The following is a 13,926-nucleotide window of genomic DNA, read 5'->3' as shown; positions in this document are numbered from 1 at the left end:
ATATTTTCTTCCAGTGGCTATGGTTCCCCAACGTTTACTCAGGCAGAGAGGGAGCAGAATTCAAGAACAAGTGCAAAAGCTCTTTATGGTAAGGTGGCATAAGGTCTTTAAACATTTCTGTTTAAATTGCTGTTTAAATATTCATTGAGATGTCATGGTGGAAACATTCTTTGCATATAAACCTGAAACTGTATGTACATACACGTGGGTGTGTCTGTCAACATAGTTGAAGAACAGAGTGATTTTATTCTGGCTAAAACTAACTAGGCTAGCTAGAAAATGGCTTTTTACAGTTTACTAAGCAGATAACTCCAACCTGCTAATTTTTAAGGCAGCAATGTATAAAGCTTTTATTGCAAAACTATGAGTGATCCTATAGCTAAGGCTTGTACCAGCTAGAAGGCATTCAGGGGTCTAGCTGTGCTGTAGGTTTCATTCATGACCTGTGTTGCCCCCTGCCTCCTCAACTTTCTCCCTTGCTAGCAGAAAATGAATTTAAAGTATTCTTAACACATGGATTCCAGGGAGGTTAGATTTGATGTAGCAAGTTTGGAGCCCTGTTTGTCCTGCTATTTTCAACAGGCTTTGCAACTGTCAAATGTGATGTTAGTTATAAATGCATAAACATTGTTGTACGTAGCAACTACAGATGCTCTTTGGCTCAGCAATATATGCTAATCCCTAGCCTGTGGCCAAATCACTGTGGAGACAGAATGTAGTCATGTTCCTTGCCAGCCAAATTGCACCGTTTCCTGGTCGTCCACCTCCACTGTGAATACATCCTGCTGATAACTGTGCTGGTAATGGAAATACAAGCAGCAATGAGGCTGTGAGATGCTCTGCTGTGCACATCTGTGCCTATTGTTAAATACTCTTTTGAAAGTCAATACAACACAGGAGACAGAGAGAATGAAAGTGGCTAGCAGTGAGGTGAAAAAGCTAATGTGGTTTGGTGGCTGAAGACATTGTGCTAGAGTAGTGTGAAGGTCTACTTCTAGAAAAATAAATGAAGATGGAAGTAGAAACCATTTGAAACAGTGGCAATTTAGAAATCATGTTCCATGTGAATCATTCTAAATTTAAATTTATCTTTTGTAGTGGTATGGAATACAAGTCAGTCACTTGACATAATATTAAAGGCAGGAAGTGCAACTGAGCAAATCTCTGAAGTGAGGGATTTTAATAGTGCTTTCTGCATCCTGTATGGGTTCATTTGACAAACTGATTGCACATGTTGACAGAAGGAGGTGGTAACACAAACAATAATAGACATTGCTAAAAACTCTAAGATTATTTCTTTATGAGCCATTATGAGAGTGCTGCACTTTTATTTTTCATTTTGTATATCATCCTAATAATTTTTCAAGACTACATGTTTTGAACAGCGTGGCAGTAGCAGTGTCTTCACTGTGTCCTTTAATCTTTGTGGACTTTTAAAATAATACCTCTCTGAGCTTTTTCATATCAAATGTGTGATGGAATAGTGTCGTGGTTTATCCAAGCTAGCAATCATAACCACAATAGCTGCTTGTTCACACCCTCTCACCCCCAAATAGGGGAGAGAATAGAAAGGGAAGGGAGAAACTTGTGGGTTAGGCAAACACAGTTGAATAAAATAACAAAATAATACTAATATATAAAATGGAAAATAGAATATAAAATAAAAGATACTCAGTGCAGTTTCTCACGAACTCTGTCTACACTGAGCAGCCAGTCCCAGGAAAAGCGAGAGAACACCCTGGTCCAGAACAGTTGGTTGCAGGGTAAGACAGAAAAAGGCAGAAAGGCCCAGAGGCCACTGCAGGGTGGCAGAAAAACAAACTAAAAGAACTCCCAAATGGTACTCAACTGAAATGGAGCAAACCCAGAATGGGTTTCCGTCTCTCTAGCTGGAAAACCCAACTCTCTTTAAATAGGAACCATGACACTAATAGGTTGAAATATCCTTATTGATCAGTCTGGATGTCAGTCAAGCTCTGTCCCATCCATGTCCCCCTTCCCAGCTGTCCCACACCTGTGGGCAGAGCTCAGAAAGACTTTGGGTCTCAGACAACAGCTAAGAATAACAGTAAGCTCTTACATTCTCTTTGTTCCAACTCAAAGACACTGGAAAGTTACTTGAAGACAAACATTATTCTGTCCTGGGGTACTATCTTCTTGTTCTTAAACTAAATCTAAACAAAGGCTGTGCTAGCTAAAAGAAAAAAAAAAAAGTTTCTAAACTGCAGGAAGAAAATAAACTCACTTTCAGTCAAACCAGCACAGGTAGTCATTTGTCAGTAGAAGACAGGGACAAGTGAGTAAATTTGAGTTATATGATGGTATATAATGCCTTTTACTTCTAAAATACTCAATTGACTTCAGGTACTAATTGAAAATACTTATCCTATAAACTGCTGTGTGATGGCTCCTGTAAAATGAATTGTTGCTCTTGGTTCACTTCCATTGCTGGTAGATATATCACAAAACTGTAGTTGCAGTTGCCAGGAACTGAGTGAAGTGGAAGACTCAATTATCTTGGAGCTCCATGTAAAGATATATATTGGCACAGCTTTTAGAGAGGAGTTTTCACATTTTGCTGCTTCTGCTTTGTTTTGTATGCATAAAGAACTAGGCGGTCAGTACTAACAAATGTATGAACTGGAGAAAATGAGGAAAACACCTAAAACCTTTCTTAAATTCAGAGCATTTATATATACTTAAATTTTAGCAACCAGGTTACCATTCTGCTGCATCCCATGTGTGTCGTGTCTTCCTTTGTGATGTTGGGGATTTTTGAGCATGCTCTCTCAATTGACATGGGAACGACTTGAGTGATACTGGAATTGTTAAAATGGGTTAAAAATGCTTATTATAAAATACTTTATTTATAATTGGTGGCTTATAATTAATAGCTAACTTGAGCATTTTATTTGGGAATAATGATACTGAAGGCTATAAAGCAGATTGGAGGCGTGTTAGCTTTCTTTTTATATTTTATATTATGTGTATATATATTAAATGTAGATATTTTATTTATGTAAATACATAAAACTAATGTATTTAATGAATTTGCATATAGGATATTGGAAAAATATTATTTAAGTATAAAAGTAAAATGCACCATCTTTTTTGTTTTGATAAAATGTGATGATTCGATGTCAGCAGCAAACTTCGTTCACAAACTTTCTTTTCTTTGAAGGCTTTTGAATATCATTTGGACTAAAGCACTTATCCATGGGTATCACAGAATCACAGAATGTTAGGGATTGGAAGGGATCTCGAAAGATCATCTAGTCCAATCGCCCTGCCGGAGCAGGAACACCTAGATGAGGTTACACAGGAAGACTTCCAGGCAGGTCTTGAATGCCTCCAGAGTAGGAGACTCCACAACCTCCCTGAGCAGCATGTTCCAGTGCTCTGTCACCCTCTCTGAGAAGAAGTTTCTTTTCAAATTTAAGTGGAACCTCTTGTGTTCCAGTTTGTACCCATTGCCCCTTGTCCTGTCATTGGTTGTCACTGAGAAGAGCCTGGCTCCATCCTTGTGATACTCACCCTTTACATATTTATAAACATTAATAAGGTCACCCCTCAGTCTCCTCTTCTCCAAACTAAAGAGCCCCAGCTCCATCAGCCTTTCCTCATATGGGAGATGCTCCACTCCCTTCATCATCTTTGTTGCGCTGGACTGGACTGCACTGGACTCTCTCCAGCAGTTCCCTGTCCTTCTTGAACTGAGGGGCCCAGAATTGGACACAATATTCCAGGTGTGGTCTCACCAGAGCGGAGTAGAGGGGAAGGAGAACCTCTCTCAACCTACTAACCACCCCCCTTCTAATACACCCCAGGATGCCATTGGCCTTCCTGGCCTCAAGGGCACAGTGCTGGCTCATGGTCATCCTGCTGTCCACCAGGACCCCCAGGTCCCTTTCCCCTACACTGCTCTCTAATAGGTCATTCCCCAACTTATACTGCAACCTGGGATTGTTCCTACCCAGATGCAAGACTCTACACTTTCCCTTGTTATATTTCATTGAATTTTTCCCTGCCCCATTCTCCAGCCTGTCCAGGTCTCACTGGATGGCAGCACAGCCTTCCGGGGTATCAGCCACTCCTCCCAGCTTGGTGTCATCAGCAAACTTGCTGATAGTACACTCTATTCCCTCATCCAAATCATTGATGAATATATTGAATAATACAGGCCCCAGTACTGACCCTGGAGGCACTCCACTAGATACAGGCCTCCAACTGGACTCTACCCCATTGACCATGACTCTCTGGCTTCTTCCCTTCAGCCAGTTCACAGTCCAGTGCCTTGTTACTCTACCCTGCTCTCAAAATTTATAATTCACATTTATTTTCAGTAGCAAAAAATTAAAGAAATGTGCACTCATGTGTCTGAAAGAACATTAAACTTTCATTATCCATGATTTCTGGGAGACATGGCAATCTACAAAACAAAGTTACTATGATGTGATATGATACTTCATTTCACATACTGAGAACGAGTAGCTCCATAGAAAAGCACTTTGACATCTCTTTAACTGTGTCTTCTTGCAATGAATTTTGATTAATATTTCTGTGGTGACTGTAACAATCAAGTCAGAAAATAAGGTTGTAAGGAAAAGTGTGTAATGTATGTTTAAATATGTCAATGCAGCGGTACTGCAATACATGTGAAGAATCAGGCTTAAAAATGTAAATTGGCATGAAATACTATTTCGAGTGTGCAGCAGTCAATTACATTTGCTTCAATATAGCTTCTGTTTGGCCCGTATTTATTTGGCAATCTCTGTGAGTAACTTGCTTGTCACATACAAGTGCTGTCTGGGTTAGAGTCATGAACCTCCACTGCCAGACCCATTGGGGTGGCTGCTGTGGTACGTGGTATAATGGGAGCTAGTGGCTTCTGCCACCCTCAGCCCTGCAGTGCAGCCACTCACTTATCTCCCTTTGCTGCATCATTGCTTGGCAGTGGTTTATGCCTTTTGTTTTACTTTAGCAAGTCAACAAAGGCAGACTTAAAGACTAGACAAAACCTGACTCTATGCATAAGATATAAAGAAAGCAATGCCATCCGTGGCCTCTAATTGGCTTAATTTATCAGCCAAACAGCAAGCAACATTGTGGACAACATTTTGATGTTGACTTTGGTTTTAGCTTTTAGCTTTTTAATACATACTGGCATGAAACACATCAGAAGACCTTACGGGCTGCCAGACTGGGAATTACTGATCTAATGGTTATAGCAGAGATTTCAGAAACAGGACATCTGGTGCTTCTTCCTACTATTTTCACTGGCTTTCTGTATGACCTTAAGTAGATCATATCCCTCTTCTCTATCTTAATTAACTCACCATCTATATTATAAAGATATTAATTCCTACCCATCTTGGCCTACATATCAATTATTATTATTATGCTGTGTTTTCATATGAATGTGCATTTTTATAAGTAAGAGATATTTCATAAATAAAATTATTTGAATGCTTTTGTTTTGTGCTGTGTCAGTTAGATGCTCTCTTCAAATCTGAACATGGTTGATTGTCTCCTATATCTTAAATGATTCTTCTGTCTGACTTAATCAAAGAATTGTTTCAACGGTGATTAGAACTCCTTCATTTGTCACTAATATGACCATTTTTAAGATTGGAAAAGCTGTTAGTCCCTCTTCCATGCAATCAGACAACCTTTACTGGGAATCAGGAAAGAGTTATTAATTTCTTTTGCTCTTAGTTTCAGAGTTGGTTGCAAACCTTGAAATTTCCTGAGGTTCAGTCTGAATAGTTATATAAAAGCTCAGATGCTAACCTTAAGCAAATCCAAATATCTTGAGGCTGGAAATCTATACAAGAACATATTTCCCCTTGACATGGCTAATACAATGAGTTCAGCGAGGCTACACCCTGGGGAGTTTTGGCCCACTATGTAGTGTGCATGCTTAAAGTGCTTACACTCGGCCATGAGGGTGTTTTTAATTTCAACAAGTGAAGATGATGCTTAGGCTCCTAAGGGACCACTTGATCTTGAACTCAATTCCTTTCAAGCACATTAAAGACTAAAAATTATTAATTAATATCAATATTAATGTGTAGATATGTATGTGCATACATATACACATGTATGTCATGAAATTAAATCTATCTGTTGAATGCTGGTGCTAAGGTCATTCATGATTGTTCAGTCCTTTGGTCACCAGGCAGAAGGTTGACTACAGTGCCAGTGGGAAAGGACGCTAGAGATTGTTTTGGTGTTGCAGACAGGTCAGTTAAAACCTAGACTGGAGCCATTGCTATCTCTGATGTGGTTATCTGATAGCAAAAACTTCTTGCAACTGCATTTTTTTCCTGTGTCAAATAATCCCTTTTTTTTCCCCACTCATTTCCTTCCTGAAATGAACTGTTTTCTGTGTGCACGATAAATCTCTCACTGAGCTGGGAGGGAAGATGCTCTTTGCACATTCTTATGGGTTTTATTTCACGATTTAATTTCTTATTTTTCCATCTGAAATGGGTTTTGGCTCATACTGTCGTCTGTTGTTCTAGCATTAGCTTTTCCATCTGTCTCCTGCAGCTCTGCTTGACAGGGAGACGTGCAGCGTCAGTCGGTGTCAACAGGCAACGCTGTGCTGGGGATTTGCCAGTGAGTGACACAATGTGGAGCAGCCCCATTCCCCAGGAGCAGTGAGCTAGTGGTTTGCTGCAAATTGTTAGATTGTTATACGATACAGAATTGAAAGATGTTACTAAAATTGGCTTCACACTGCATCAGAAAAGACTAGGTGTTTTATTCATTGTGTTTATACTCTTGTGGCTGTGATTAGGTGCTAGCAGTGAAATTACATGTGTATTTTTTGCATTGCTCAAATCCCTCATTCATAGCAAGAACTACAGTGTAGTACGTTTAAGGAAAACACAAGCAGATCACAAACTAGGTTAACAAGTCCATTAAAAGAAGTCATCTGTGTAACATGCTTGAGTTAGCTGATACTTGAATGAATTAATCTGACACTTGACTTCTCAACAATACACTTTCTCTGGTAACTAGTTCCATGTAACCATCAGGGAAAAACTTATGGCACAAATCTCTGAAAGTGATAGTGTTTGCTCCTCTCTTAATGAGATTCATTTTGAACTCAAGTTTTGAGTTTTTTACCTGGATGCGTAGGTCACATCTCCTGCACTTCACTCTCAGTCTCAAGGGGAGGTTTTCCAGCTGCTGCAATACATTCTTAAAGGGGTGTCAGCAATGAGTCCAATGCAAACCAGAAATATACAGTAGTAAACTAAGTGTTGGGCTTTTCTACTTGATGTTGTATGGCAATAATACTGTCCCTCCAGGATTCTTAGGACAGCTTGTGAGGGAGACTCTTAATCCATCTCCATATGGATTGCCATCAGAGCTCAGAGATTTTGTCTCTTTGTACGCACGAACTCCAGTTTGGCTATGGAAGGGGAAGGTGGGATCCACCATTGTCCTTCATTGCACTTTCATAACCATAGTACTGATAACATTACGTCTGGCCTATGCAATTATTTGTAAGATAGCAGTGGAAGTCTAGGTGTTTGTATTCTTCATTTCTCTTTTAGACTTTTAGGAACTAAAAATTTGTTATCCATAAAGGTATCATAACCCTGATGAGCACCACCTGTGCTTCAGGTCATCTCTTAACACCCAGATTGAGATCTTTTGCATTTGTTAAGAACTTTCCCCACCTAGATAAAGACTTAGATTTCTCCTGCTGCGATACATTTCTCTCTGTGGTCTTCTGGACAATGGCACAGAGCCAAACCACAGTAGAGTTTATTCAGCAGCTGTCTAGTTTGCCATACAGCTGCACCCTCCTCCAGTTGGAAAATGGGTGTTAGAGGACTCTAAATTTAGCTATACCAGGTGCTGTTCATGACTCTACCTCAAGGGACCTTGGGCCACATGGGTGTTCTTGTCTGAAACTGTGGAATAGTTACCTTTCCTAAATATGAAATGGTCCTTCACAGAAATAACTGGGGAGAACAGCAGAGTTCTTAGCATAGGTATGGCAAGGAAGAGAATAAGTGATGGCAATCTCACCTCCTGTTTATCTGTGTTGTGTACTGTCTAGTGCATTCTTGGCTTTATCTGGGTGGAGTTTGTACTCCTTTGAAAGGTTTAGTAGCTAGTAGATCTTAGGGTCACAACCTATGAGTGAAATGGTGTGCTGCTTTTAAGCTCATTGCCCTTGCCTTGTGAGATATATTATTTTGCTCAAATTCCTCTGGGTTGTGTTTGCTATAGATTGTGATTAAGAATTTAACTCGTGTCTTCTGCCGTGATCCATTTTTGTAAATTATTTTTTTCCTTTATCAGAGAGAAAATGGTTTAGGTGAATTGTGTGCAGCATATTGGCAGAGTTCTAATTATCTGCCATATTAAGGCTGCACTGTATCTTACATGTTGGATGTAAAAACTGCAGTAAGTAACCAGAAAAAAATGATAGTTTTCTTCATCCTTTTGATAGCTTTATGCATCCTATCTGGAAGTCTCTGTTGCAGAAATGCACTTTAGCTTCAGTAATTCTCTTCATGCATGAAGGGACCTGTGAGAGCCTGAGGTTGATTGAGTGGATTAGGAGTGAAATGAAGCATACAAAACATTATTTTTTTTTTCCGTGTCAAGAGTTGACCCCAACCAGCAACTAAGGATCTGCCCAGTTGCTGGCTTATTCCCCCTGTCTCCTCTCTGCAGCAAGATACGGGAGAGAATTGGAAGAGCAAAAGCAAGAAATAAACCCAATGGATCAAGATAAAGTCAGCTTAAAAAATGAAGGAGAGAGGAGGGTGGAAAAACACCCGAAAAAAAGCCTGAGTAACGAAAGGCAGTCACTCACCACCACCACTCACCACCACCCACAGACTAATGCCCAGACAGTCTCTGAGCAAGGGCCACTTCAGAAAGCCTACCCACCAGTTTTATTGCTGGGCATGACATTATACAGTATTATACAGTATCCCTTTGGTCATTGTGGGTTGGCTCTCCCACCTGTGTCTCCTCCCTATGTGTTGTGTACCCCCAGCCTGCTCACTGAGAAATGGGGAAGGTCTTGATGCTATTCAGCAATAGCTAAAACATACCTATGTTATCAACATTTTTTTGGTCACAAATCCAAAACACAGCACCATACAGGCTGCTGTGAAGAAAATTAACTCTGTCCCAGGCAGACCCAGTATGTTCAGCAAGTCAGCAAATTCTGTTACTTGTTTTCAATAGTAGTGTATGAATGATTGCATTTGAAGATCATGTAGTAAGTCAAGAGGCATTTTTAAGGTTTCTGTAAAAGCAGTCAGTTTGATATTGAATAATAATCAGCCACTTTGACACATGGGAGAGTTGAGGAGATGGAAGCTACATTTCCAGAAGAATGGCAATGGGCAACTGTGTTGGAAAAGAAGGAATGTAAGGAGGTGTTTATGACCGAGAGAATGTGAGAGTCATGTGCTGAGATATATCTGGCTTGTAAGTGGAAATGTGGAAGTGTGGGAAGAAGCAGCAAACTTGTATGTTGTCTGGGTAGAGAAGGATGCAGAACAGGTTTGCAGTCTTATATCAATGTTATGGAAGTTCATGGCAATGGAGTAGATCAGCAGGGGATGCAAAAGAGCTTGTGTCCTCCTTCCTGAGGGTAAGGTGAGAACTTGTGGAGGTTTGTAGGTAGAATGTGGGACATGAGCCAGGCACTAGGAGAATGCAGAGGCTGAGATTTAGTTTTGAACTACTGGCAAAGACCATGGGAAAGGGGATGTGTTCTAGATGTTAGTCTTTTTTCCTTTTTTTTTTCTTTATCCTTTTTTTTCCTTTTTCCCTTTGTGCTATGTTCATATTACGATGGTGGGAATTTTATTCTTCCTTCCATGCAATTTATGCCAGGCAGCCAAGAAAACCCATACTCGGGGAGCTTGAGTTATTATAACAGCTGGGATGACCCTGTATGGGAAAGGGGACCCACTTTCTAACTACTGAATTGTGAGAGGGTTGAAAAACAAAAGTTGAGGAAAAAGCCTTCCAGAAGCAATGGAATAATTTTGCCTGATGGTAGGGTACTTACTAGAAGATGTATTTTGAAGGGTGAGTAATTTCAGAATGTAGCAGGTACCTATAGTATCTACCTCCAGCTCCTCTGTAGCAGTGTTGACAACATTCACAGCTGCTGTAGGCTACTTCTTAGCTCATAAAAAACCACATTAAAAGTTGCAACACTGAGCAGTAATTAAGAGCCTGTGGGGTACACTCTTTTTTGTTTGTTTGTTTGGTCTATAACTGCAACAAGACCTGGAAGTCTCCCCAGTTTTAATTTGTATTAATTACTGTAGAGTTTAGATTGCGACACTTTGTTGTACTCCTGGAAAAGGGAGTCTCCAAGTCTGCATAAGTGACATACGTTACATGGTGGATTTGGCAGAGGGCCCTATAGGATAACAAAAAAACCAGTGGTTGATGCCCCATGCCTGTCAGTGTTTAGGAGGCATCTGGACAACACTCTTAGTAACATGCTTTTACTTTTGGTCAGTGCTGAAGTGGTCAGGCAATTGGAATACCGGGTGGCTGTAGATCCCTTCCAACTGATGTTTGCTGGAAGGACTACTCAGCCAGCAATCCAGAGTCCAGGAGGTTCCTCCAGTGCATTGACGATAACTTCCTGATGCAAGTGGTGGATGAACCAACTAGAAGAGGAGCGCTGCTGGATCTCATTCTCACTAACAAGGAGGGTCTGGTTGAAGCAGTAAAGGTTGAGGGCTGCGTTGGCTGCAGCGACCATGAGATGGTGGATGTAACAAGGGCAAATGTACAGTCTTGCATCTGGGCAGGAACAGCCCCAGGTACCAGTATAAGTTGGGGAACGACCTATTAGAGAGCAGTGTAGGGGAAAGGGACCTGGGGGTCCTGGTGGACAGCAAGGTGACCATGAGCCAGCACTGTGCCTGTGTGGCCAAGAAGGCAAATGGCATCCTGGGGTGTATGAGAAGGGTTGTGGTTAGTAGGTCGAGAGAGATTCTCCTTCCCCTCTACTCTGCCCTGGTGAGACCGCATCTGGAATAGTGTCCAGTTCCGGGCTCCTCAGTTCAAGAAGGACGGGAAACTGCTGGAGAGAGTCCAGCGCAGAGCCATGAAGATGATTAAGGGAGTGGAGCATCTCCCTTACGACGAAAGGCTGAGCGAGCTAGATCTCTTGAGCTTGGAGGAGACTGAGGGGTGACCTTATTAATGTTTATAAATATGTAAAGGGTGAGTGTCACAAGGATGGAGCCAGGCTCTTCTCGGTGACAACCAATGATAAGACAAGGGGCAGTAGTACAAACTGGAACACAAGAGGTTCCACTTAAATTTGAGAAGAAACTTCTTCTCAGTGAGGGTGACAAAACACTGGAACAGGCTGCCCAGGGAGGTTGTGGAGTCTCCTGCTCTGGAGACATTCAAAACCCGCCTGGACACATTCCTGTGTAACCTTATCCAGGTGTTCCTGCTCCAGTGGAGGGATTGGACTAGATGATCTTTTGTGGTCCCTAACATCCTGTGATTCTGTGATTCTATGCTTTTCTATTCTAAATGATGTCTTGGATCTCTACCATGTTCTAATGATCATTCTACCTGCATTAAAAAAGTAAATAGTAAATAGAAATTGTTGCTGAACTCAGTATGTACTGTCAGTTGTTGTGGTGACCATACTTCTTGTTTATTAACACAGACATGGATTGACTTTTGCTAATTGGAAATTCTGTTGAAGTTCTTATTACTGTCCTGTTGTAATTAATAATGTGGAACTTGAGGGGCATTACTTGACTCTCAAGTGTAGGCAACCACAGTTTTTCTTATAGTTCAGAAAGCTCTATCTATCTCTTATATAAACACTATTGTTCTCACCATGACATAGTGTGTTGAAAACCTTGCCCTCTTGTCTATTGTGAGTGTTGTGCTGCTCTGTGGAAGAGGATGTGTTAATCAGTGCTATCATTGGCTTTGGATATCCTGTCTTAACACAGGATAAAATTTCTGTGAAGCAGAGCAAGGACTCTCTTGCAAAAGTTACTATCTGCTTTTTAATTCCTCTAGAACCTTAACATATACCAAGATTTTTTTGTCTGTTTAAAACAGCTCTTGTTTGTGGGATTTATAAACCTTACAGTGAATATAAAATTTCTTATCCTGATTTAATTTGATATTGTTAAAAATAGTACTTCTATTCACCTAAAAAAAAAACCCAGTGAAATATGACTATTGTTAATTGTGCATTGTTAATTGAAATAAGTTACTTCTTTTTCAAACATATATTCTTTCCTACCGGACAGCATTTAACTATCATTTACAGTCCATAACAGAAGACTGTTAACTGATCCCCTTGGATATGCGAATAATTCTATGGAATTAAACTAGATACTGCTTTTCAATTCCCTTGTTTTGTTAGGAACAGATGGACTTTACTTCTTCAGATCATCATCCAAACAAAAAAAGAAAGGTAGCAAATCAGAGAGTACTGCTTTACTGAATGTTTTGTTGGATGTGCATGTGTGTGTATCTATTGTGATTAAAAATGAGATCAACCAAAAAATCCCCTTTTAACATGGTGCAAAAGCAGCAATAGTAGCTACAGTTGGAATCAATGGAAATCCTCTGCCCTGGGATTTCAGAAGAATGGATAATTAAGTTAAGACATCTGTTTTAAAATATTCACACAGTTAAAAATTCTGATGATCCATGGGGTTCTTCAGTTTGGCTGATTGCACTGCACACTTCTCTTGCAAAACTAAGTAGCTGCTGTACAGTAGCAGGATGGCTCTGTTGCATGAGCAGGGTTTGTCATCATGGGAGGGGGGCTACAAGCCAGTGACAGATTTCAGAAATTTTATTTTCTTTCATGAAAGTCACTGAGATCTGGGGAGATAGATGGCTGTGACTATAAAAGGTGACAAATACTTCTAGAGGTGACACCTGAAAATGAGGGCACTCTCTTTATCTGTCAGCACCCAAAAATCCTGTCTGAAGGAACCCTAGTCACAGAAGAGCCTTTTACAGTGTTGTTTTATGGTGTCCTCACTGCAGATTTCTCTATGACGCAGCTCATTTGCTTGGTAGTAGTCAACATTTTTTTATTTCGCAAAAAATAACTAATCTTTCCTGTCAACAGAATCACACACTTTTATTTTCCCCTCAAATACTCAGAGTGTGCAAAAATTGATGGATTTTGCATGCAGATCAGGTACTTCCCTTCTGAACAAAATCAGGTTCTTAGGGACATGGTTTAGTGCTAGAGTTAGGTTATGGTTGCACTCAATCATCTTGAGGAATGATTCTATGATTCTTTGAAACTGCCTATTTTATTTCAAGATCAGAAATCTATTTATTTAATGTAATGGACAGAAAATAATTTCCTTCTTGTAGAATTTCCCTGGACATCTCTTGGCCAAGTCTCCTAGGCACTTCTTTCCTTAGGCAAAGCTCCTGGTTTTCCAGATCAGGCACTTTAAGTGGTTATGGCAAAAACAAATGAACAGAAAACAGAAAAACACTTCAGATGCTGCATTCAAGTCTTTCCAACCAAAGTTGAAAAGTTTTCTTCAGTATTCATCTGAATTCTTTATTTTGTGATGTGATTGTGTGTTGTGTCTTCATCTTGCATTTTCCCTTCCCTCCTCTCTTGTTTTGATATTAATCTATTGTATGGAGTAAAAAGCAAACAACATTTCTGATTTTGCAGCACTGTGCTTTGTTCAGCTCTTTAGATATCTTTCAGGTGTGTGTTTGGTGGCTTGTTTGTTGGTTTTGGTTTTGCGTTTTTGTTTTGTGTGTTTGGTTGTTTTTTTAACTCCTTTCCGTGCATATTTCTGCATTAGTAAGTCATCACATTGAATACTTTAGGAAGAAATAAAGGATGAGACAAATCAGGTTTGTGTGTGGCTTTGTTGTTTTGCAGATTTA

General features: G+C 40.1%; 1 protein-coding gene across 16 annotated transcripts in view; it reads left to right on the top strand.

Annotated features, from left to right (window-relative positions):
- Nucleotides 1–13,926, top strand: part of EPS8 (EGFR pathway substrate 8, signaling adaptor) — a 143,927-nt gene that overhangs the window by 84,311 nt on the left and 45,690 nt on the right. For all 16 annotated transcript variants that reach the window (XM_071815501.1, XM_071815471.1, XM_065853228.2 and 13 more), the window contains one exon: nt 15–88. In XM_071815501.1, the coding sequence (XP_071671602.1) occupies nt 15–88 (74 nt within the window). The remainder of the gene's footprint in view (nt 1–14; nt 89–13,926) is intronic.

Source organism: Patagioenas fasciata, chromosome 1 (genome assembly GCF_037038585.1).
Source record: "Patagioenas fasciata isolate bPatFas1 chromosome 1, bPatFas1.hap1, whole genome shotgun sequence".
Lineage (NCBI taxonomy): Eukaryota > Metazoa > Chordata > Aves > Columbiformes > Columbidae > Patagioenas > Patagioenas fasciata.
The sequence above is the reverse complement of the archived record's forward strand: the minus strand, read 5'-3'. Positions and strand labels throughout refer to the sequence as shown.